General features: G+C 43.2%; 1 protein-coding gene and 1 pseudogene across 1 annotated transcript; both read left to right on the forward strand.

Annotated features, from left to right (window-relative positions):
- Window positions 1–1011: 1011 nt before the first annotated feature.
- On the forward strand, window positions 1012–23715 carry LOC143566301 (uncharacterized; annotated as a pseudogene).
- Window positions 16468–18820, forward strand: LOC143566320 (uncharacterized). The gene is made up of 2 exons (XM_077053059.1): window positions 16468–17155; window positions 17265–18820. Exon 2 carries the CDS (start codon window positions 17474–17476, stop codon window positions 18818–18820), a length of 1347 nt encoding a protein of 448 aa, XP_076909174.1. The 5' UTR covers window positions 16468–17155; window positions 17265–17473.
- Window positions 23716–23719: the final 4 nt, after the last annotated feature.

Consider the following 23719-nt stretch of genomic DNA (forward strand, 5'->3'; position numbering starts at 1 on the left):
GAGTTTGATTAGTTTTGGATTGGATGCATAAATTAAGAAAACTAAATATCTTAAATGCAATGCTACGTTATGAAAACCGGTCCTACTATCAAACAAGCAACACGATTCACAGGTTCAACCGCTTGGTACAGTCTAAGTAACTAGTCAAGCAATAAAGAGAGACGGCTTGGTTGATTTATTCAAACCGATCGTTTCATTTGTGTCTGGTCTATTAGTAACTGATCGAACCAATGAAACCGACTTTTTCAAGTTTTACCTGTGCTGCAAAAAACGGACCAAAACTAAATTCTAGCCGCACCGCGCTGGGGAATTCGACTAGTTATTCTTAAATAACAAAGTGACTAATGTTGTAAGTAGGAATAGTAAAGAGATTAAAGTGGATGTTGATGCATATATCTACTATACTTATGATTATCACGTTGTCTCTAACCTATAAAACACAATTTCCCAGCCTTCTTTATGAATCGCGTGGTTACTTTCAAATGGTACCAATGTGTTTGTTAAGGTGTAGTCCATCCTAATACCTAAGCAGTGAGGGTTCAAGTATCATTGTAAGCAAAATGAAATATTTAGAAGTAGGTTAGTTCAAAATTAAAAATTTAACATATGTTATTGTATAGAACAGATATTATTTGATTGATAATATCTTCTATTATTTGTATTTAACATTTAATGAGAAGGCAGGGAACGATTTCTTGGCATATAATAATTCTTACAATGACAGATGTCCATTAACAGGAGAAGCAAATATCTAAATAGTAAGTCAAGTCTTGTACTTTTATTTTTCCTATCTTTGACTAATTATGTTCTTGAAAATCTTTGCACCTTCCTGAAATTTCCTTCTCCTTCTCTTTCCCTTTGTCAATATTGCTTCTTGATCATTCAGATGATATATATTTGCAATCTAAAAATAGTCCATTCACAAGATGACACAAATATATAAATTTCAAGAAGTCACAGAGAGTATCATATTATTTGGATGATCAAAGTTAACTCTTAACACTTAAAACCATGTGCTTTTTCACTTGTTTTATATTTCCCCTTACTCTATTGAATATAGTTATTTATTACTTAAAGAAACAACATGAGGAAGAAGATTGTGAGAAGAAGGATCTATCCTTGTCATTATCACCACGAGATAAAGCGTGTATACGTTTTTCACTTGAAGAAATCAAATTAGCAACTCATGACTTTGATGATGCTCTTGTGATTGGAAAGGGTGGGTTTGGTAAGGTATACAAAGGGAAAATTAACTTCGGGAAAGTTAAAGAAGTTGCGGTCAAGAGGTCGAATCTTGAATCCAATCAAGGGGCATCCGAGTTCTGGGCAGAGATTGAGATGCTTTCCAAGTTTCGTCATAGTCATATCGTCTCTTTACTAGGATATTGTGAAAAAGAAATGATCCTTGTTTATGAATACATGCCCAATGGAAGCCTTGACGATCATTTGCATAAAAGAAGAGCTATTGGAAGCAATTATTCTCCACTGACATGGGTTCAAAAGCTCAATATTTGCATAGGTGCCGCACGTGGTTTAGACTACCTACATACGGGTACAGATGTCCACTCCAGAATCCTGCATCGTGATGTCAAGAGTTCAAACATATTACTGGACGAGAATTATTCAGCTAAGATTTCTGACTTCGGGGTGTCCAGAATTGGTCCGACATATCAGTTAGGCTCTACCGCTGATGTTTATACCAATCAGATCAAAGGCACATTCGGATACATGGATGCTGAGTATTTCACAACTCGCAGGCTAACACGAAAGTCTGATGTGTACGCATTCGGTGTTGTGTTATTGGAAGTTTTATGTGGTAGACCAGCTGTGGATTTTACATTGGATGAGCAGCAACACAGCCTAGCAGGATGGGCCAGACAGTGCATTAAAGAAGGTAGTATGGGTCGAATTATCGATCCATGTTTGAGGGGGCAAGCCCCTTGTACCTGCCTGATGGAATTTGGGCAAATTGCATATGAATGCGTCCAACCTCGTTCTAAGGATCGACCCACGATGACTGTGGTTCTTGCGAGGCTCGAGTTTTTGACAACATTGACCTTTCAAAGTGTGCAAAGAGCTAGTGACCGAAAACACGTTGGAAGATCCATGCTTATTGAGAAGGCATGGTCAATGTTTTTCACCAAAGGTGCAAGTAAGTTCCGTTTTTAATTTAGTTGCATATCATCTAGTTCTTCTCTAGAAATATTAATCATACTTCCCACAGTTCTCAAAAGTTCTGATGCAAAGACACTTGCTCAAAGCATTGGCAACAATAAGAAAGACATGATGATGGAAAAACATGCCATCAAGGTGGTGGAAAAACATGGAAGCGGTTGTGTTGCACCTGCTTCTCGGCAGGTGGTGCCATTGTCCCCAAATGGGCAGACAATGATAAATTTCTTGAAGATATTCAAGTTTTCTGAGCTAAAGAGGGCCACAAATAATTTCAAACAGGACAGTATCATTGGAGAGGGTGCTTTCGGGAAGGTTTACAAAGGACGGTTGGATTGTGTGACATTTGGTGGTGGGCTTACTGTGGCCATCAAGAAATCAAATCCCCATAGCGATCAAGGTTTCAATGAGTGGCAGGTTAGTTAGTTAATAATTATGTTACTTTTCATATGAGAATTATTATAAAATTAAACCGTTAACTATCTAATATCTAGCTTAAAAATTAAGGAACAATCAAACACTGTAAATTTGTGTGTTTTTTTAACAGACAGAAGTGAAATTGTTGGTGAAGAAACGTGGATCTACTCACTGGTAGCAGATCTACTTTCCTCGGGTATGATTAAACTGTTTCACCGATGGTTCCTTTGAATCCGTGTTCTTCCACCTACAAAATGAACAGCGCCGTTACTTACCCCTCAGAAAGGGACAGAGGGGTCCTCTTTGGGGTAACCCTCCGGCGTGAGAATCAGTATCTTTGTGGAGAAGATAATAAAGTGTGAGTCAGTGAAATCTCAAGAGTATTGCTGAATCGCTGAATACTCTTGATTGTGTGACTGTGTGTTTTTTCTGTAACTGACTGTGAGTGAATATAATTCAATATGATTGAATGTGATATCACTGCTTGTAACTGTCAATGATTGAGTGTGAATGAATGTCTCATCAAAGTGGAGTTGATGCTGTATTTATAGTGCTAGGGTTTCCACTGGCAATGCTCAGCCTCGTTGGCCTCCTCCAATCGCACTGCGCCACGTGTCCTCTGGGACATCTGGCGCTTTCTCGTTGGTTGAAATCATGTGGTAGCACATGTGTCATGCTGAGTTGTCGACCTTTCATTTGGCAGCTGTCAACATCAGCATATTCTTACTCCTTAAAAAGATGCCTTCTAGAAGAGTGTCTGACGTGCACAATCAAGGTTGCCCTGATCCTGATTTGGATAAGAACGAGGTTGATTATGTGCACGTGTGATATGCGCCCATCCTGAGGATGCGCGAAGTCTTCTTTTTATTCTCACGCGCAGATATTTCATGCGCAGGTGTGATATGCACGAGCGTGTGATATGCGCCGCGCGCTGGTGCGCCACGCGCATATGTGACACGCGAGCATATGTGATGTGCAAGAGCATGCGATATGCGCCGCGCGCATATGTTATGCGCGAGCATATGATGCCTGAGCATGTTTTGCATGCGCGATGCGCCTGGGTTTTGGCTTTGTGCCTTCATAATGTCTTTATCTTGTGGGTTGACCCGCCTTGCTTGGTGTTGAGGCGGGTACATACCTCTTCAAGCCCCCCCAGTCTAATGTGTGTCTTATCTTGCGCGAGCGTGGTAAGATAGATATTAGACTCACTGAATTGTCCTTTTATAGGGGGTTTTGTCGTTTTCTTTGTTGTTCCCATCGTCGCGCGAAGTTCTATCCATTTGGTTGAAAACGAAAGGTCCAAACACGTGGTTGGTTGGTGATGACGTGCGCCGTAAACGTGTCAGACGTTTCGTGTGCTCGAGGTGCTACAGTTACCTTTCACGTCCCCTCACACAGCTGTCTTGAACACGTGTCGCACTCGCATTGGTTAGTACCTGCGAGTGGGGGCGCGTCTCTGTTCCGTGGCAGGTCGGTTACATCTTTTTGTCCCCTCACACAGCTGTTAGGGACACGTGTCGCGCCGTCGTTGGGTTGCCCCTGCGAGTGGGGGCGCGTGAAACCCGATCAGCTGCCTCATTTCTCTCTCCTGGGCCTATAAAAGCAGGCCCTTAGGAAATTTTTATCTTCATCTTCATTGTTGCTAAAATTCAAATTTCTGCTTTCACATTCTGATTTGAGTGTTTACATCGATTCGAATCCTCGATTATCGGCTATTACAGTTGTATGTCTGATAGTTCATACTCGTCTAGCCCTTCAATCACCTCCGTTGCCTCTCGAAGACGCCGTGTGAAATCTGTGGTGATGTCGACATTGAAGCAAAAGGGGAAGGGGAAGAAGGTTGTTGAGACCACATCGGAGGAAGTAGGGAGGACCAAGGCCACCAAAAGGTGGAATGAAATCCCCTGCAAATTGAAGCAGGCAGATCTCGACAACCTGATCACCTCTCAGGGCTTTCCCACCCTGTTTGGCTGCATGTTGCCTAGGTCCGGGCAAACGGCGGCGGACCCGCCTGCCGGCTATATATCCCTATATAGCCACTTTTTCTCCCACTGCAACCTTCGTCTCCCGATGACAAGGTTTGTGGGTGCACTGTTGAAGTTCTATGGGATTCACATATCCCAAGTCCATCCGTTTGGACTCGTGCGCGTGACTCACTTTGAGTTCATGTGCAAATCCCAGCGCGAGGAACCCACTCCTCGGCGCTTTCAATATTTTTATAAGGCCAAGATCCAAGACAATTGGATCTCTTTTATTCCTCGCAGTCAGAAAGTGAAGTGCTCCACTGTTTCATTCAAGAGCCTTCATGACTGGTCTGAGAGGTTTTTTTACATTAAGGCCGGTGTGATCCCCATCCGTATGACCATGCGCCCTATTACTTCTGCGCCTGCGGATGAGGGTGTCCTCAAGAACCCAACTGGCGCATGGGTTAAGAAACTGACCGCCGAACCATCCCCCGCGAAGAAAATTTGCGAGGAGGCGCTGGTTGGGGTCGGCATGAGCAGGCTCTGGGCCGACAGCGCGCTTGAGCCCGTTATCCAAGTCGACGGGTTGTGTAAGTTTTTTTTTTTTATATTTGCGCGAGCATCGTTATTTTGCTGATATCATTTAACTTGGCTTTGCGCAGTCACCAAGGATTACATCCTTGCCGCTTATGATGAACATGTGGAGGGCGGCTCCGTCGAACTTGGCGCTGGGGAGGTTGGTTTCCCGGATCGCTTCGATGACCTGTTCATCCCAGTAGATCTGGATTTTGACTTTGACGGTGACGCGCCTGGTAAGTCTTCGCACTGCTGCTCATTCCTTTAGAATACCCAAGTTTATTAACATTTCTGTCGCTTGTTTTTGTAGATGCGCTTGAAAACTACGAGCTAGAGCTCGCGGAAGAGGAAGAGGAGGCGCCTCTACTAAAGCGCAAAGCTAAGGGGAAATCTGGCGCAGGGGCCAGTAAGAAACAGAAGAAAGAGGACACCCCTGTCGCTCATCCCCATGCTCAAACGAAGGGACCTAAGGAAACCCAGGTGTTTACCACAAAGGTTTCTTTAGCTTCTCTGCCTGTGAGAGTGGGCAGACCTCCTGTCCACTTGAGGTATGGTGGCGTCGCCTCCTCCTTTCGCGCGGCTGAAGAGAGAAGCAGTGCCGCGCCTGCAACAGGTATACTTTATTTATCTTCATCTGGGTGATTTGTTATTAAACCTTTGCTCCTTTAAATGTTTGCAGAGGCAGCGACGGTAACAGATCAGCCGCAGGCGCCACAAGGTGCCACGGCTGCGCCGGGGACTCCATCGAAGTCCCCTGTTCTACCCTCTGAAAAGGGTAGAATGGATTTTATGGCGATGTTCGATGCGCGAACAGAATTGCGCCAAGGTAAGTTTTGCACATATGTCTTCTAAATTTTTCCCTTTGGAGTCAGTCATAAACAATTTTTCCTTGTTTATTTGTTCATAGGAGTTGTAGCTGGCGCAACAGTTGCTGGTGATACTCCCGGCGGCACTTCCGGCGCCGCTGGTTCTGGTCCTGCTCCTGCTAGTGCTGAATCTCCCCTTATTGGGATTACCAAGGAGCAGGAAACCGTATTGCGCGCCGAACTGGCGGCGTCGAGACCTCCCTCGCCTCCTCCTGCACGCAGCCCTCCCCGCGAGGCTGGTTTGGAGCCTTCCAGGTCGCAGGAGAAGAGGTCTGTTGAAGAAGACGAGGAGGACGAGGGGGTTCAAGTTGAAGACTCCTTGGGAGACCGCGCCAGCCCTGCGATGCCGCAAGTGTTCGCAGCGCAGACCTCTGGTGGGGCTGGCGCTGACTTTCCTGCTTCATCCCCGCAGGTATGTATTGATTTGTTGGTCCGCTGCGCGTATCTCCATATAAGTATGTTTTATGACTTAGAACTTTTCTTGTGTTTTGCAGGAAGGTGTCCCCGTTTACCGCCCGAGATGGAATATTAATGAAGAGAGTTCCTTTCAATCCATGGGCGTATGCGAGGACTTCTGGGCTCATGCCGTGCCTCCTACTGAAAGGAGGTATCAGGAGGAGCGCACCCGCGCGGACTTGCTGAACGAGCATGTTTTCGCTGGGTCGGCTTTCTTCGCTGCTTCCCAAGAGCTTCGACGTGATTATGTTAAAGTACGCGACGCTCTTGTGGAAGCCCAGCGAGAGGCTAAAGTGGCCGCCTGGAACCTGTCTGATTCTCGCGCGCGAGCTGAGAAACTCCAGGCGGAGCTCAGTGAAAACAGAGCAAGTGCCAACACCGCATACATCAAGCGCGGGCATGAGCTCCAAGCTGCGCGGGAGAAGCAGCAGTTGGCGGAGGCCGAAGTTGCCAAGTACGCGCGCAGAGTGCGTGTCTTGGAACAGCAGGCCGAGGCGCGTGACCAAGCTATCGTCCAGAGTATCACTGAGAAATCATCACTGGAGAGCGAGGTTGCGCGCCTGAAAAGGGATTTGGCGGCCGCGCAGGCCGATAGAGATGAGGCCTTAGCGACGGCGGCGTCTAGCCAGGAAGCACTTGGTGCTGCGCAGGCGGAGAAAGGAAAAATTTTGGCGGCAGCAGCGTCTGATAAGGAGGAACTAAAAAAGACTAAGGAAACTGTTGAGTTATTAAACTCTCAGGTTCCTGCCCTCGAGACGTCTGTTGCTGGCCTCGCGCAGGATCGCCAATGGCTGGTGTCACAGGGCATGGCTCGCTGCGCTTTGGCGATGAAATATTCCGCCGAGTTTCAAGCCCTTGTGATGGACTGCAATGCCGCCGCGCGTTTGGTGGGCCGAGCTGAAGGGTTTACGGATGGGTATGAATATGGCATGTTGAGGAAGAACCCATCCGAGTACCCTTACAAGAGCGATGCGGCCTGCGCGGACATGGCCGCGGTGGGGGAAAAGTATATGAATACTCCCATCCCCATCCTTATGCAGGTACCTTGATCATAATGAGTTTTTCTTGACTAACTTTTGTAAGTGTTTTGTACTCATTACTTTTCTAATGATTTACAGATAGCTGCGCTTGCTGACCAGCCCGACCTCGGCGCGCTAAAGAAGTTGCTTGATGATTGCGAGAGGGCTGGTGGCGATGATGGTGGCGCGGGGGATGTTGCCCCTGCCAGCGGCTCTGGTGGGGCGAAAGAATCTGCTCGTGACACCGTTGTGATCGAAGACTCCAATGAGGAGGAAGAACTTGACTATGGTCAGTTCGGGGATGAGGAGCAGACCGCGCCAGATGCTGCGGGAGATGATGAGGATGATGAAGCGGCTGACGTCGACGTGGAGACTTGAGAAGCCCTTCATCAAATTTTGTATATTTATTTTTTATACTTGTAATTTGTAACTCATCATACTTGTAAATTTCGATCCAATGGAATGAAACTTGTTCTCTCGTTTTCATATCTTGCGCATTTCCATTCATCTCTTCATGTTTGGTTTTATAGATATAAGATATGCTTGCACGTTAAAATAAGAACAAGGTTGTATGGAAATTATTCACTTAACCTCTGTTCTATTTTGTTTGTGGTTCTCGCAGTATCTTGCTCATGCTGACATGCGCGCTAACTTATCGTTATTTTCCTTTTCGCGCGTCGTTGTCGCGCGGGCTGGAAGTATGAGTTTAGCCATTACATGTCAGCTTGTGTTACTCAGATATCCACTATGATTCCGCGCGCGGCCTCGACCTGAGACCTTAACATGATATGGCATGTACTTTGCCTTAGTTATGTTTAAGGATTCTTATGATCAGGCTGCGCGGGATGTAAGATGGATGTTTGTGAGTGTTTTGAGCTAAGGCTCTTTGTTTTGGGCTAAGGCCCTGACGTTTTTAGAGTTAAGACTCATTAACGTGTTTGAGCTAAGGCTCATAAGTTTGGGCTAAGGCCCTGACGTTTTAGAGTTAAGACTCGTTAACGCGTTTGAGCTAAGGCTCGCGCATGTATGTTTTACTTCACTTTATTTTGTTTTGAAGTCAATATAGTGTTGTCATATTGTTCCAATTTAATAAAGGAAGTGTGAAACATGTATGCAAAGGTAATAGAACAAATATTGAAAGATAGCGCGAATCATCATTCATGATGGCTTAAAAGCCTTCATTACAAATTTGAACTTTTACATGAAGCATTTTCTAAGTTGTGCCGCGTTCCACGAGCGCGGTATCTTTTTTCCATTCAAATCTTTTAAAGCGTACGCGCCTTTCCCCAAATCTTCTGAAATTTGATAAGGTCCCTCCCAATTGGGGGACATTTTTCCTGGGGGTATTGCGCGACTAGCTTCATTGTTTCGAAGGACAAAATCATTTTTCTTGAAGTGGCATTCTTTAACGCGCTGATTATAATATTTTTCCAGCTTTTTCTTGTATCTGGCTTCATTAATGATAGCCGCTTCTCTGCGCCCTTCAAGCAAGTTAAGGTCCAATCTTCTTTCGCGTTCGTTATCAGTTTTGCTCATCATGAGTACCCTATGGGATGGGCATCCAATTTCTGCTGGGATCATAGCCTCTGTCCCATAGGTTAGGCTGAACGGGGATTCGCCATTGCTAGTTTTGCTTAATGTCCTGTGCGCCCACAGGACATTAGGTAACTCTTCGACCCAAGAATGGGATTCTCCCTCCAACCTTTTCTTCAGCCCATTTAGCAAACTTTGATTCGCGCGCTCCACTTGACCATTCCCCTGAGGGTGGTAGACGGATGTGAAGATTTGGTTGATGTGCAATTCTCTGAGCCAGCTTGATATCTTCCTGTCAGTGAATTGTTTGCCATTGTCGCTCACAATTTCCATGGGAAGGCCAAAACGGCAAATGATGTGGCTCCAGATAAATTGCTTCATCGCCTCAGCTGTGATTTTTGCTAGTGGCTTGGCCTCAACCCATTTTGTGAAATAGTCTATCGCCACTACCAAAAATTTCACTCGCCCTTGCGCTTGCGGCAGGGGCCCTACAATATCAATGGCCCATTTGTGGAAAGGCCATGCTGAGGTGACTGGAATCAAGTTGTTCTTTGGACGCATGGTGTTTGGCGCGTAGCTCTGACATGCCTTGCATTTTTGGATTTCTTTTAGCGCATCCAAGTACATGCCTGGCCAATAGTAGCCTGAGCTCATCGCCTTGGCAACCACCATGCGCGGGCCAGCGTGAATTCCACAGATTCCTTCATGAATCTCCCTAATCACATAGGTTGCTTCTTCAGCATCCAGGCACTTCATGAGCGGTCCAAGATAAGAGCGTCGATATAATGCACCATCAAGTAATTCATAGTTCTGTGCCTTGTGTCTTATCTTTCTCGCCTGTGCGCGATCGTCCGGTAACTTCCCCTTCATCAGGAATTCTGTTATTGGAGTTATCCAGGATGAAGGGGTTGTATGAATTACAAGGACCGATTGCGTTTGCACTGACGGGCTGCTCATTACCTCCACCCTGACATCCTTGCCAAAGTGATCAAAATTAGTTGATGCCATTTTACTCAACGCGTCAGCGGACTTGTTTTCGCTGCGCGAGATGTGTATTATTCTGAAGAAGTCAAACTGCTCAACGAGCTTTTTTGCCTGCTCTAGATACAGAGGCATTGTGTTCTCCTTGGCGTCATATAGGCCGTTGACCTGAGCAGCCACCAAGTAAGAATCAACATGCGCCTCTAGTCTTTTAACCCCAAACTTGCGCGCGATCCGCAGACCAGCCAGCAGGGCTTCATACTCAGCCTCATTGTTGGTACTCTTGAAGTCCAACCTGATAGCATAAGTATATTCACGATTATCAGGGTCCATCAGTTTGAGGCCTGCGCCGGACCCTTCGCTGTTGGAGGCTCCATCAGTGAATAGCCTCCAAACATCTTCTTCATCATTTGCTCGCGGAGGATCTACCTCGCGCTGAGCTTCTTCAATCTTTCCGTCTGGGATTTCCGTGATGAAATCCGCCAAAACTTGACCCTTTATCGCTGGACGGGGCTTATAAGTGATCGTGTGTTCACCTAATTCCAGCGCCCACTTTGTCAGCCTTCCGGAGAGCGCGGGGCGTCGCAAAACTTGCTGGATGTTGTAACCAGTCAGAACTTCAATAGGATGACCATTGAAGTATCTATGGAGCTTGCGCGACGCGTGTGTTAGTGACAAAACTAACTTTTCCATTATGGAATAGCGCGTCTCAGGGTCTGTGAGCACCCGACTCACATAGTATATCGGCGTTTGTATCCCCTTGCGATCCACCAATAATACTGCGCCAATCGCGCGGTCTCCAGCTGACAGGTACAATGTAAGGGTCTCGCCAGGAAGTGGAGCTGTGAGCGCTGGCAATTTAATGAGACATTCTTTTATCTCAGTGAAAGCTTGCTCAGCCTCAGGCGTCCACTTGAATTGGCTCTTCTTCAAACAGTTCCTCAAGGTGTTAACGAATGGAGTAGATTTGCTGGCGTGGTTCGCTAGGAACCTGTTGATTGACACCAATCTACCATTCAGCTTCTGAACCTCTTTCATGGTGGATGGTGAAGGCATGTCAAGGATGGCTTCCACCTTTTCAGGGTTCACCTTGAAACCATCCTTAGTGACCATTACACCAAGAAATTTCCCCTCTTCTGCGCCGAAAGTACATTTGCTCGGGTTGAGCTTCATGTTAACCTCCGTTAGGCGCTGAAGGGTTTCCTCGATGTCTTTGAGCATTTGTCTCTCCTCCCTGCTCTTGATCACCAAATCATCGACGTAGACTTCTAGATTTCTTCCGATTTGTTCACTGAAAACCGAATCCATAAGTCTCTGATAGGTTGCGCCCGCATTTTTTAGACCAAAGGGCATTTTTGTGTAACAAAAAACACCCTTGTCGGTTCTGAAGGCCGTCTTGTCTTCATCCTGTGGTGCCATTTGAATCTGGTGATAGCCTTTGTAGGCATCCAGGAAACATTTGAGCTTGAATGGCGCCACGGAGTCCACCTTTGCGTCGATGTTTGGGAGGGGATAACAATCTTTCGGACATGCTTTGTTGAGGTCCTTGAAGTCAATACACATTCGCCATGACCCGTTGCTTTTCTTTACCATCACAGGATTGGCTACCCATGTCTGGTATCGAATTGGGCGGATGATGTTTGCGCGCAACAGGTCCTCCACTTGCTCATTCATGGCCCTCGCCTTTTCATCCCCCATGATTCTCTTTTTCTGTGCAATTGGCTCCACCGACTTAAACGTGTTAAGAGAATGTTGCGCCAAGTCTCGCGGGACCCCCGTCATATCGGAGTGTTGCCACGCGAAAACCGACGTGTATTTTGTAAGCAACTTTTTCATTCTCAATCTCGTTTCGTCTGAAATGGTAGCGCCAATTGTGACCGTTTGCTCTGGGAATTTTGGGTTTAAAATCCACTTCTCTGGCGCATTGTCAGCTATTGTAAGTTTCATTCTCCCTTCCCGCGGCGTGCTTGTCACTGCGCACAAATGATCGCGGTAAACAAATGCTACGCCTGTTGGTGTAGGGATCCCCAATGCGCCGTGCGCTGGCGACGGTACAGCATTAAATTGGGCAATCGTTCCCCTACCCAGGATCATATTGTGGCATGACGTGGTGGGCAAAACCAAGAAGTTGACAACTTCGGCTCGCTTGTGCTCATCATCCCCCATAGTTAGTTCAAACTGAATCTGGCCTAGGGGATGTATGATTTCATTTGAGACACCACAGATCGGTGCGTTCACAATTTCGAGCCGCGCTTGGTCTGCCGGGTCTAACTTTCTGAAACACTGCTCATACATAATGTCAGATTCGCTTCCAGTGTCCACCAGGACCTTTGACACCTCGTAATGAGCAATGTGTGTGGTAATGACTAGAGGACTGCTTATTGAAGGGCCTCCCCTGATTCTTGGGAAGATGACTTGCTGCTCGCGCCAATCTCCGTGAATTTGCGCGCTTCTCTTTCTTGACGTCTGCCCTTGTCGTCCCCCCTCAGCCACACAGATTCTTTTGTACTTCTTGCTGGCAGAGGCTCCCTCCGGTTGCTCATCTTCTATTCTTTGGTTTTTTACCAAGTGAGCCAGCCTGCCCGACTTTACATCCTTCTCGATCGCATCCTTTAAATGATGGCATGCGTCGGTGTTGTGGCCCGGGGACCTGTGAAATTCACAATATTTGCCACTGTTTTGCGGTCCCTTGTAGTGTAGTTGTTTGGGAGGCTTGAATTGGACATTCTCAGTACTTAACACCTGTGAAGGTGTTTTAGTGAGGGGAGTCCATATTCTTGGCAGAGGTCTGCTGGGATCTCTGCCGCCCTCCCTCTTGTCACCCTCCCCGTGTTTACGAGCATCCTTTTGGGGCTGGGGTGAGCTTGGTTGCGCTTGTTTTTCCGCGGAAGAAAAACTTGTTGGCTGCAACCTGGACCATACAGAGTTCTGTTTGGGCCTCTTCTCTTTGCTGCGCGGTGATTCAGCCTGATGCGCTCTTTCTCTTGCCCTATCTTGGGCAATCTGTTTCTCATTTCTCGCGAAAACTCGCGATGCCTCCATTAACTTGGCCCACGTGGTGGGCATACCATCTTTGCTTACGAGAGCTCGTCGTAACTGATCACTACGCGCGCCTTGTATAAAGGCCACGCGCAGGAGCTGCTCAGTTATGCCCCCGATTGCCAGGGACTCCTGATTGAAACGAGTGATGTAATCTTCAATCGTTTCATCATTCCTGCGTATGCAGTGCATGATGTCATCAGGATCGCGCGTGTGCCTGCGCTGCTGTACGAAGTGGGCTTGGAACTTTTCTAATAATTCCTCGAACCCATCAATTTGCCCTGTCGGCAAGCTTTCGAACCATACCCGCGCAGCGCCCGTGAGGCAGCGAGCAAACATATGACACCATGTTGGCATCGTCCAGCTCTCTAGGTTTCCCGTGTTATAGAAACCCTGCAAAAAGTCATCTGGATCTGTTGTGCCATCATATTTGCCCAGACCACTTGGCATCTTGGTCTTGTGCTGGATGGGAGCCTGCGCGATGCGCGCAGTAAACTTTGAGTGTTTTACCAGGATGGCTGGTCTGTAGGGTGTGGTTACATCAACTTGCCCTCTGACCGGTGGGCTGTATGGCATGTGCAGATCCAGATCTGCTCTGGCCCCAGGCGCCATGTTCACAGGCGCGCGGAGCTGCGAGCCTCCTGCATGAGTATCCCTTGTCTTCCTCATGCTATGCACTTCTTCATCACTGAACTCAGTGTGTGCAGTGTGAACAGAATGCCCTTCTTCCGGCGCGCGCGGCCTTTTTGTAGGCTGCTTATCAATCGCTTGCCTTTGTGTTTGGTCGGCTAGCTTCTTCTGTTTGATCATTTCAGTGTACTTTTCCATCAGACGCCGCTGCTCATTTATGAGCCATTCATTCGGATCGTTTGCTTCATCTTCTGGACCCATTGGTCCTTTCAGCTTCGCGCCGGCCATATTTTGTAACGTGTGATCGTCTGGAGGAGTTTCAGTCTGGCCGTGAGGGGTTATGACGAAGGGACGGTTGCTGGTGGTACGCGTAGAATCACGCGGAACCCTCAGAACCTGGTGTCCGTCGTTAACGCCCTCACGTTCAATATCCTCCAGAGCTTGATCAACGTTACGAACTCCAGAAACCATGGTGATTGATTATTTTTTTTTTTTTCGTAGATCTGGATGAGATCTGATTGCCGTTTGTAACAGTGGATGGCGCCAATGAAGAAACGTGGATCTACTCACTGGTAGCAGATCTACTTTCCTCGGGTATGATTAAACTGTTTCACCGATGGTTCCTTTGAATCCGTGTTCTTCCACCTACAAAATGAACAGCGCCGTTACTTACCCCTCAGAAAGGGACAGAGGGGTCCTCTTTGGGGTAACCCTCTGGCGTGAGAATCAGTATCTTTGTGGAGAAGATAATAAAGTGTGAGTCAGTGAAATCTCAAGAGTATTGCTGAATCGCTGAATACTCTTGATTGTGTGACTGTGTGTTTTTTCTGTAACTGACTGTGAGTGAATATAATTCAATATGATTGAATGTGATATCACTGCTTGTAACTGTCAATGATTGAGTGTGAATGAATGTCTCATCAAAGTGGAGTTGATGCTGTATTTATAGTGCTAGGGTTTCCACTGGCAATGCTCAGCCTCGTTGGCCTCCTCCAATCGCACTGCGCCACGTGTCCTCTGGGACATCTGGCGCTTTCTCGTTGGTTGAAATCATGTGGTAGCACATGTGTCATGCTGAGTTGTCGACCTTTCATTTGGCAGCTGTCAACATCAGCATATTCTTACTCCTTAAAAAGATGCCTTCTAGAAGAGTGTCTGACGTGCACAATCAAGGTTGCCCTGATCCTGATTTGGATAAGAACGAGGTTGATTATGTGCACGTGTGATATGCGCCCATCCTGAGGATGCGCGAAGTCTTCTTTTTATTCTCACGCGCAGATATTTCATGCGCAGGTGTGATATGCACGAGCGTGTGATATGCGCCGCGCGCTGGTGCGCCACGCGCATATGTGACACGCGAGCATATGTGATGTGCAAGAGCATGCGATATGCGCCGCGCGCATATGTTATGCGCGAGCATATGATGCCTGAGCATGTTTTGCATGCGCGATGCGCCTGGGTTTTGGCTTTGTGCCTTCATAATGTCTTTATCTTGTGGGTTGACCCGCCTTGCTTGGTGTTGAGGCGGGTACATACCTCTTCAGTTGGAAAAACTTAGCCACCCGAATGTTGTTAAGCTCTACGGATATTGCTCGGAAAAGAAGAAATTTCTTCTTGTTTATGAATATATGCAAAAAGGAAGCTTGGACACACATCTCTTCAGTGGTTGTTAAATTTATATATTTATATATGTATCTTTCAAAATAATAATCCTTTTTTATCTTTGTTTCTTTGCATATGGGTTCTTGGATTGCTACTGAACCTTACTGGACCTGGCCCACCTCCAAGTTTCTGCTAGGTTTTGATGCTTGCTCTGCCAACGTCTTTTTTGACGCGCCCTCGTCTTTTCTTAATTTTGGAATGGCGCGTCCTCTGTTCTGCACTTATCTTTGGCAACTCCGGTGATTGCTCCGCTCATCTTGGTTCTCTTCATAGCTAAGGAAGGATTCATTCGCCTATTTAAAGTGGCTCCATTTATGTTGAAGATATAACAAACAGATGCTCTTGTTCTAGCCCAAACTCCACTTCAAGGGTTCTACACCACAATCTTGTTGCTGCTGTCTTTATTTTATCACAAATCATCTTTAAGTACTTCAAATCCGAATGAAAAACATGAAATTTTAGTACTTCAAAATTTATAAACATGCTTATTTATTGTTGCTCAAAGCATTGGCAACAATAAGAAAGACATGATGATGGAAAAACATGCCATCAAGGTGGTGGAAAAACATGGAAGCGGTTGTGTTGCACCTGCTTCTCGGCAGGTGGTGCCATTGTCCCCAAATGGGCAGACAATGATAAATTTCTTGAAGATATTCAAGTTTTCTGAGCTAAAGAGGGCCACAAATAATTTCAAACAGGACAGTATCATTGGAGAGGGTGCTTTCGGGAAGGTTTACAAAGGACGGTTGGATTGTGTGACATTTGGTGGTGGGCTTACTGTGGCCATCAAGAAATCAAATCCCCATAGCGATCAAGGTTTCAATGAGTGGCAGGTTAGTTAGTTAATAATTATGTTACTTTTCATATGAGAATTATTATAAAATTAAACCGTTAACTATCTAATATCTAGCTTAAAAATTAAGGAACAATCAAACACTGTAAATTTGTGTGTTTTTTTAACAGACAGAAGTGAAATTGTTGGAAAAACTTAGCCACCCGAATGTTGTTAAGCTCTACGGATATTGCTCGGAAAAGAAGAAATTTCTTCTTGTTTATGAATATATGCAAAAAGGAAGCTTGGACACACATCTCTTCAGTGGTTGTTAAATTTATATATTTATATATGTATCTTTCAAAATAATAATCCTTTTTTATCTTTGTTTCTTTGCATATGGGTTCTTGGATTGCTACTGAACCTTACTGGACCTGGCCCACCTCCAAGTTTCTGCTAGGTTTTGATGCTTGCTCTGCCAACGTCTTTTTTGACGCGCCCTCGTCTTTTCTTAATTTTGGAATGGCGCGTCCTCTGTTCTGCACTTATCTTTGGCAACTCCGGTGATTGCTCCGCTCATCTTGGTTCTCTTCATAGCTAAGGAAGGATTCATTCGCCTATTTAAAGTGGCTCCATTTATGTTGAAGATATAACAAACAGATGCTCTTGTTCTAGCCCAAACTCCACTTCAAGGGTTCTACACCACAATCTTGTTGCTGCTGTCTTTATTTTATCACAAATCATCTTTAAGTTGTAGATGATTTGTATTCTATTTTACTTCGATTGGGCAGTAGACTTTGTTTGACTTATATATTGGGTTGGGAATAATCTAAATACCATTTGTCACATGGTATCAGAGCCATCGAGCTCGTAATTTCTGATTCATCTCTTTCTGTAATCAAAACCTGTTTCTTCTACCGATTAATCCAACTTTTTTGTTCCGCTGCTCTATAATAAACTCGTGTCGAGTCTGTCAAAATCGGTTTGATTTTCCTACCACACCGTTTCCGCTGCTGGGTATCTGGAGTGAATCCTCTCTTTATTTCTGATTTGGGCATCTGGTTAAAGGTTGTTGCAATTGGCTCATCATTGAAGGCTGTCAAGTTGATTGTGTTGTGCCATTCTTTTGCAACTAGCTTATAGTGCATTAATTTGGTGGTAACATCGTTGAATTAAGACACACAGGAAGCAAGTTGCGGTTCACATCTTAGCATTTTGTAATCCTGGTTACAATTACTCTCCTTGGCAAAATACCCCAACTTGGAAACCCCATGTGAGTTCGTTCCTTTTATTTTTTTTTTATAATTTACTACTTGTTTTTTTTATTGTGCTCCCTTATTTCTTGTTTTTTTAGTGTTTTTATTATAGCGTGTTTAATTGATTACTATGAGCACCTCAGAGACCTTAATTAGCAAACTAGATGCTAGTGACCCTTTGTATTTGCATCCTAGTGATTCAAGTTGTTTGACTATTGTAAATGTTAAACTAAAAGGCACCGAAAATTACACCATTTGGGCAAATTCTTTTTTATTAGCTTTGCAAGCAAAAAATAAAATTGGTCTTATCAATGGCTCTTGCAAAAAATCCACTGAAAATGAAGTTTTAGCCTCTCAATTGGAAAGGTGTAATTCAGTTGTCTTGACTTGGATTCTTAATTCTGTGTGTGAAGAACTTTATGTGGGTCAAGTTTATTCTAAATTTGCTTATGATGTTTGGGATGATTTAAAAGAAACGTATGATAAGGTTGACGGATCGATAGTATTTAACTTATACCAAAAAATTAATTCTATGTCTCAAAATGGTAATTCCGTTTCTGAATACTATCACAAACTAAATACAATGTGGAAACAGTTTGATGCTATGGTGCAATTACCCACATGTACGTGTAAGGCCTCAAAAGAATTTAATGATTTCACTCAGTTAATAAAACTAATGCAGTTTTTAATGGGGCTTGATGAAGTTTATCAACCTGTCAGAACTAGTCTTTTAACCCGTGATCCCCTTCCCACAATCAAAACTGCTTTTTCAGTAATTTCTAGGGAAGAATCGCACAGAGGTGGAAACACCCCTACCAAAGGTGTAAATGTTGGTTTTGTGTCTAAATCTAATCATTTTATGGATAACAAAAAAAGGTTTAATAAAGGGCCTAATCCAAACCTTAAATGCACCCATTGTCACAAACTGGGCCACGTTGTAGATAGGTGTTTTGAACTGGTCGGGTATCCTCAAGGGAATAAAGCCAAATCTGGGCAGGGTAATAGTCAAGGTAATCGTGCATGTAACTCTGTATCAAATAAAACTTGTCCTGATACATCTGCTAGTGTTGCCGCTACGTCTGCCCCAACTCTCACCGCTGATCAGATTACTCAGCTATTGGAGCTTCTAAAAGATAAGAACAATGATGGACCTCAAAATACAAACTTTGGAGGTAACTCCATTGGTTTTTTTTCTTCAAATGCTTTCAGTAAATATATATTTGATTTTGCAAGTTGTTCGTCCAAAATGTCCACAGGGTGGGTTGTTGATTCTGGGGCAAACCAACATATGGTGACATCCGAAAAAGGGCTAATAGATCTTGTCGATGTATCTGATTTAAATATTTCTGTGAAACATCCAAATGGTACAAATGCTAAAGTTACTAAAATTGGTCGTCTAAAATTAACGGAAGGAGTAACTTTATCGGATGTCTTTGTTATTCCAGAATATTATGTGAATTTGATGTCTGTCTTATAGGCTTGCTAGTGAAAATAAGTTGCGTGTCTCATTTGATGAACATACTTGTTATCTTCAGGATTTGCACACAAAGAGAGTCCTGGTGACTGGTAATCAAATTGATGGTTTGTGGTGATGCTTCTAAACCTATTAAGGTGTGCTTTAATAGTCATGATGCTTTTAATCTTTGGCATTCTAGGCTAGGATATCCTTCACATCAAGTTCTAAAAGTTTTAGAAAATGTTTTGAAAATTAAAACCCTAGATGAAATCTTTCCTTGTGATGTTTGTCACAAGGCCAAACAACATAGAGAACCCTTCCCATTAAGTGACCACAAATCAACTTATGTGGGAGAATTAGTTCATTTAGATATTTGGGGGCCATATAAAGTAAAAAAGCTAAGATGGGTATAGGTATTTTCTAATTGTTGTGGATGATTTCTCAAGGTGTGTGTGGATTTATTTGATTAAACACAAAGATGAGGTTTTTTACAACATTCAAAGTTTCTTCAATCTTATCAAAACTCAGTTTAATACCTCTATTTAAACTTTCAGAAGTGATAACGACCCAGAGTTTGTTAATAGTCATATGTATGATTTTACAAGAGATAATGGCATTATTCACCAAACCACATGCACATATACTCCACAACAGAATGGAATTGTTGAGCGAAAACACAGGCATTTGTTAAACATTGCGAGAACGCTTTTATTTCAGGGGGGCGTTCCTCTTAGGTTTTGGTCTGAATGTGTGCTTACTGCTGCTTATTTGATTAACATGACTCCCTCTTCCATTCTTGATGGCAAATCACCCTATAAACTCATGTTTGGTTTTCAACCCTCTCTTAATCACCTTAGAACATTTGGCTGTCTTTGTTTTAGCACTATCTTAAATAACACCGACAAGTTTGCATATCGTGCTGAGAAATGTGTTTTTTTAGGGTACTCACCTTTTAAAAAAGGATACAAACTTCGGAGTCTTGATCAAAGAAAGATATTTTTTTCTAGAGATGTAAAATTTTATGAAACCATATTTCCTTTCATAGATAATAAATTTTTTAATGAAGATTCTTCAAATGTTAGTCCCTCCATAAATTCCATAAATTTTTTTGATTTATTTGAGTCTAACCAGCCAGATGATTCTAAGCGTGAAAAACCCGATGATGAGGAGAGGGATTTTAGTGAGGTAGTTGGTACCGATCAGCAGCCTAGTGCCCAGTCTCAAAACCATGATGGCGAGGCTGTCCCACAGCAGTCTCATGAGTCGACTAAAGGTGCTAGTGAGGCCGACGGCACTAGAACTACCAATGACAACACATGCTCTCCTGAGGGAACTAAAACTTCTGGTATTCCTGTTAGAAGGTCTACCCGAAATTCTTCTATACCAAAAAAATTAGATGATTTTATCATCGAAGGCAAAGTAAAATATGGTCTTGAAAAAGTTGTAAACTACTCAAACTTATCTTTTGAAAATCAATGTTTTGCTTCTTGTCTTAACAAATCAATTGAACCAAAAAGTTTTTTTGAAGCAAAAAATGATACTAATTGGGTGAATGCCATGAATGAAGAGATGGAGGCTTTAAATAGAAATAATACGTGGACTCTTGTTGACCTACCCGAAGGTAGGAAACCAATAGGTTGTAAATGGGTCTACAAAATCAAATACAAATCTACAGGAGAAATTGATAGATTTAAGGCTAGGCTTGTAGCAAAAGGGTATAGTCAAAAAGAAGGAGTAGATTTTGATGAAACCTTTTCTCCTGTTGTTAAAATGGTTACTGTTCGATGTGTGATTAGCCTTGCCGTTGAAAATGATTGGCCACTCTTTCAATTGGACATTAACAATGCTTTCTTGTATGGAAACTTAAATGAGGAAGTCTACATGCGCTTGCCCGAAGGTTATTTTTCTTCACATGAAACCAAAGTTTGTAAACTAAATAAGTCTTTATATGGTTTAAAACAAGCCCCTAGAATGTGGAATGAAAAACTAGTTGGGACTCTAACCAAATGGGGTTTTGTCCAAAGCATGTGTGACTACTCACTGTTTGTTAAAGGTGACAAATCCTCCCTCGTAATTTTGCTTGTTTATGTAGATGATATTGTTATTACAGGTAATGACCCTACTGAAATAAACAGAGTCAAGCAAATGTTAAACTCAATTTTTTTAATAAAAGATCTAGGTTTGCTAAAATATTTTCTTGGCATAGAAGTCTTAAGATCTGAAAAAGGTATATGTTTATCACAAAGAAAGTATTGTATTGATCTTCTTGCTGAGTTTGGACTTAGTGCGTGCAAGCCTTTCAACACCCCTATTGAACAACACCATGTGGTCACGAATTTTTGCAAACTAGATGAATCTCTTTTAACAAACATCACAGGTTTTCAAAAATTGGTTGGCAAACTAATCTATTTATCACACACACGACCAGAGATATCTTATGCTGTCCATTTTTTAAGTCAATCATGCACAAACCCACAAACTCTCACTTACAAGTTGCTCTTCGGCTACTTCGGTACTTAAAAAAGGCCCCGGGCAAAGGCATTCTACTTAGCAAAGGGTCAGGTTTAAATATACGAGCTTATGCTGATTCTGACTGGGGTAAATGCCTTGAGACCCATCGCTCTGTCACTGGTTATTGCATTTTTTAGGTAAGTCCCTTGTTTCTTGGAAGAGCAAAAAGTAAGAAACCGTTTCAAGATCCTCTGCTGAAGCTGAATACAGGTCAATGTGTTCCGCAACCGGTGAAATTGTTTGGTTGATGAATATTTTGAAGGAAATGCACGTTCCAACATCGCTCCTTGTTGAGCTCTTTTGTGATAACAATGCTGCTATATCTATTGCCGCAAACCCAGTGTTTCATGAGCGAACGAAACATTTTGAAATAGATTTGTTCTTCCTTCGTAATAAGATTGCTGATGGGCTTATCAAGACCATGCGTATTGATTCCAACAATCAACTTGCAGATGTGCTCACGAAAGGTTTGTTGCCTAAACAACATGATTTTTTAACTCGTGAACTTTTTATGTACGACATGTTTGGATTATCAAATTGAGAGGGGGTGTTAAATTTATATATTTATATATGTATCTTTCAATTTAATAATCCTTTTTTATCTTTGTTTCTTTGCATATGGGTTCTTGGATTGCTACTGAACCTTACTGGACCTGGCCCACCTCCAAGTTTCTGCTAGGTTTTGATGCTTGCTCTGCCAACGTCTTTTTTGACGCGCCCTCGTCTTTTCTTAATTTTGGAATGGCGCGTCCTCTGTTCTGCACTTATCTTTGGCAACTCCGGTGATTGCTCCGCTCATCTTGGTTCTCTTCATAGCTAAGGAAGGATTCATTCGCCTATTTAAAGTGGCTCCATTTATGTTGAAGATACAACAAACAAATGCTCTTGTTCTAGCCCAAACTCCACTTCAAGGGTTCTACACCACAATCTTGTTGCTGCTGTCTTTATTTTATCACAAATCATCTTTAAGTACTTCAAATCCGAATGAAAAACATGAAATTTTAGTACTTCAAAATTTATAAACATGCTTATTTATTTTAACTTGCAATTTGTAGAAGGTGCAGAACCGCTTCCATGGGACACTAGGATTAAAATAGCACTGGGAGTAGCTCGTGGCCTTGCATTCTTGCACACCGCAGAAAATAATGTCGTTTGCAGGGATGTGAAATGCTCAAATATTTTGTTGGATGAGGCGAGTAAAAGACTAATCGCTATTACTTAAAAAATGTGCATACAATTTTAGTTGCACACGTGTGAATGCTGAATAATTTTGATGTTTTGAGTTAAAAGTTTTATATTTAATACTTCAGGATTATAATGCAAAGCTCTCGGATTTTGGGATGGCAAAACTTGGTCCGGTCAATGGAGAGTCTCATGTCTCCACATGCGTAAAAGGCACATATGGCTATGTAGCTCCTGAATACGTGGCTACTGGTTCGTTTTCTTATCTCTGCCTTTTACAGTCATATATAATATGCAGAGGTTGCAAAAGGGACATGCCATAGCTCAAATTGAGTATCCATTGCTTTTCAAGTTTATAAATATGTAATGCGATAAGCCGATAAGTATGATTCTCAAAATATATTGTTACTGTGATATTCCCCTGGTTGGAGTGTTTGGTTAAAGTTATTGATAATTATAAAAAATGTGATACATGTTTATTATTGTTGTTCTTTATTACTATGTGGTTTTATAATTTATAACAATGATGTCAGGATGCAATTACAGGTTGCCTATCTTTTAAGAGTGATGTTTACGGTTTTGGAGTGGTGATGATGGAGCTGATAACAGGTATAAAAGTTCTTGATGCAATTCGGCATGTTGTAATTCATAACTTGGCGGATTGTGCTAGACTTTACTTAAGCGGTGAAATAAACTCCAAAAATTTATGGATCCACGGTTGGATCAATGTTACCCTTCAAAAGGAGCTACTAAAGCCCTTGCCCTCGCCATAAATTGTCTTGAACAAGAACCCAAGAACTGGCCTTCTATGGAAGTAGTGTTGTGTTTGCAAGATATCAATGCGATCAAAATGAAACCGAACCTGTCAAAGGCTAATACCAAGATCTTGGGTAATTGCTATCATTAAAATCCACCGGTACATGGCTATCAGGCTTAATAGTGCTCATCTGTTTGAAGCAAGACCAAACCAAAACCGGAATATGGGAAACATAAAAATGAGAACTAGAGCAAGCAACAGATTGAGATATGCTCTATATGCTTCCTTTGCGAGCAGAAAAACTATCGATGCAAAGCTCTACAAAGATGGATTCATATTTATGAAGTATGTTTGGCGATAAAATTTTCTTGTAACATCTGGAGGATTTGTATTGAAATTTAGCTATATGCTGATGTTGAATTATCTTTGTGCTATATATGTAGGCTATCAAGTGAAATACCCATAAGATT

The sequence above is a fragment of the Bidens hawaiensis genome, unplaced genomic scaffold, assembly GCF_021521415.1.
Source record: "Bidens hawaiensis isolate Kalapana, Puna unplaced genomic scaffold, B.hawaiensis_p1.1 tig00022871_1, whole genome shotgun sequence".
In the NCBI taxonomy this organism is placed as follows: Eukaryota; Viridiplantae; Streptophyta; class Magnoliopsida; order Asterales; family Asteraceae; genus Bidens; species Bidens hawaiensis.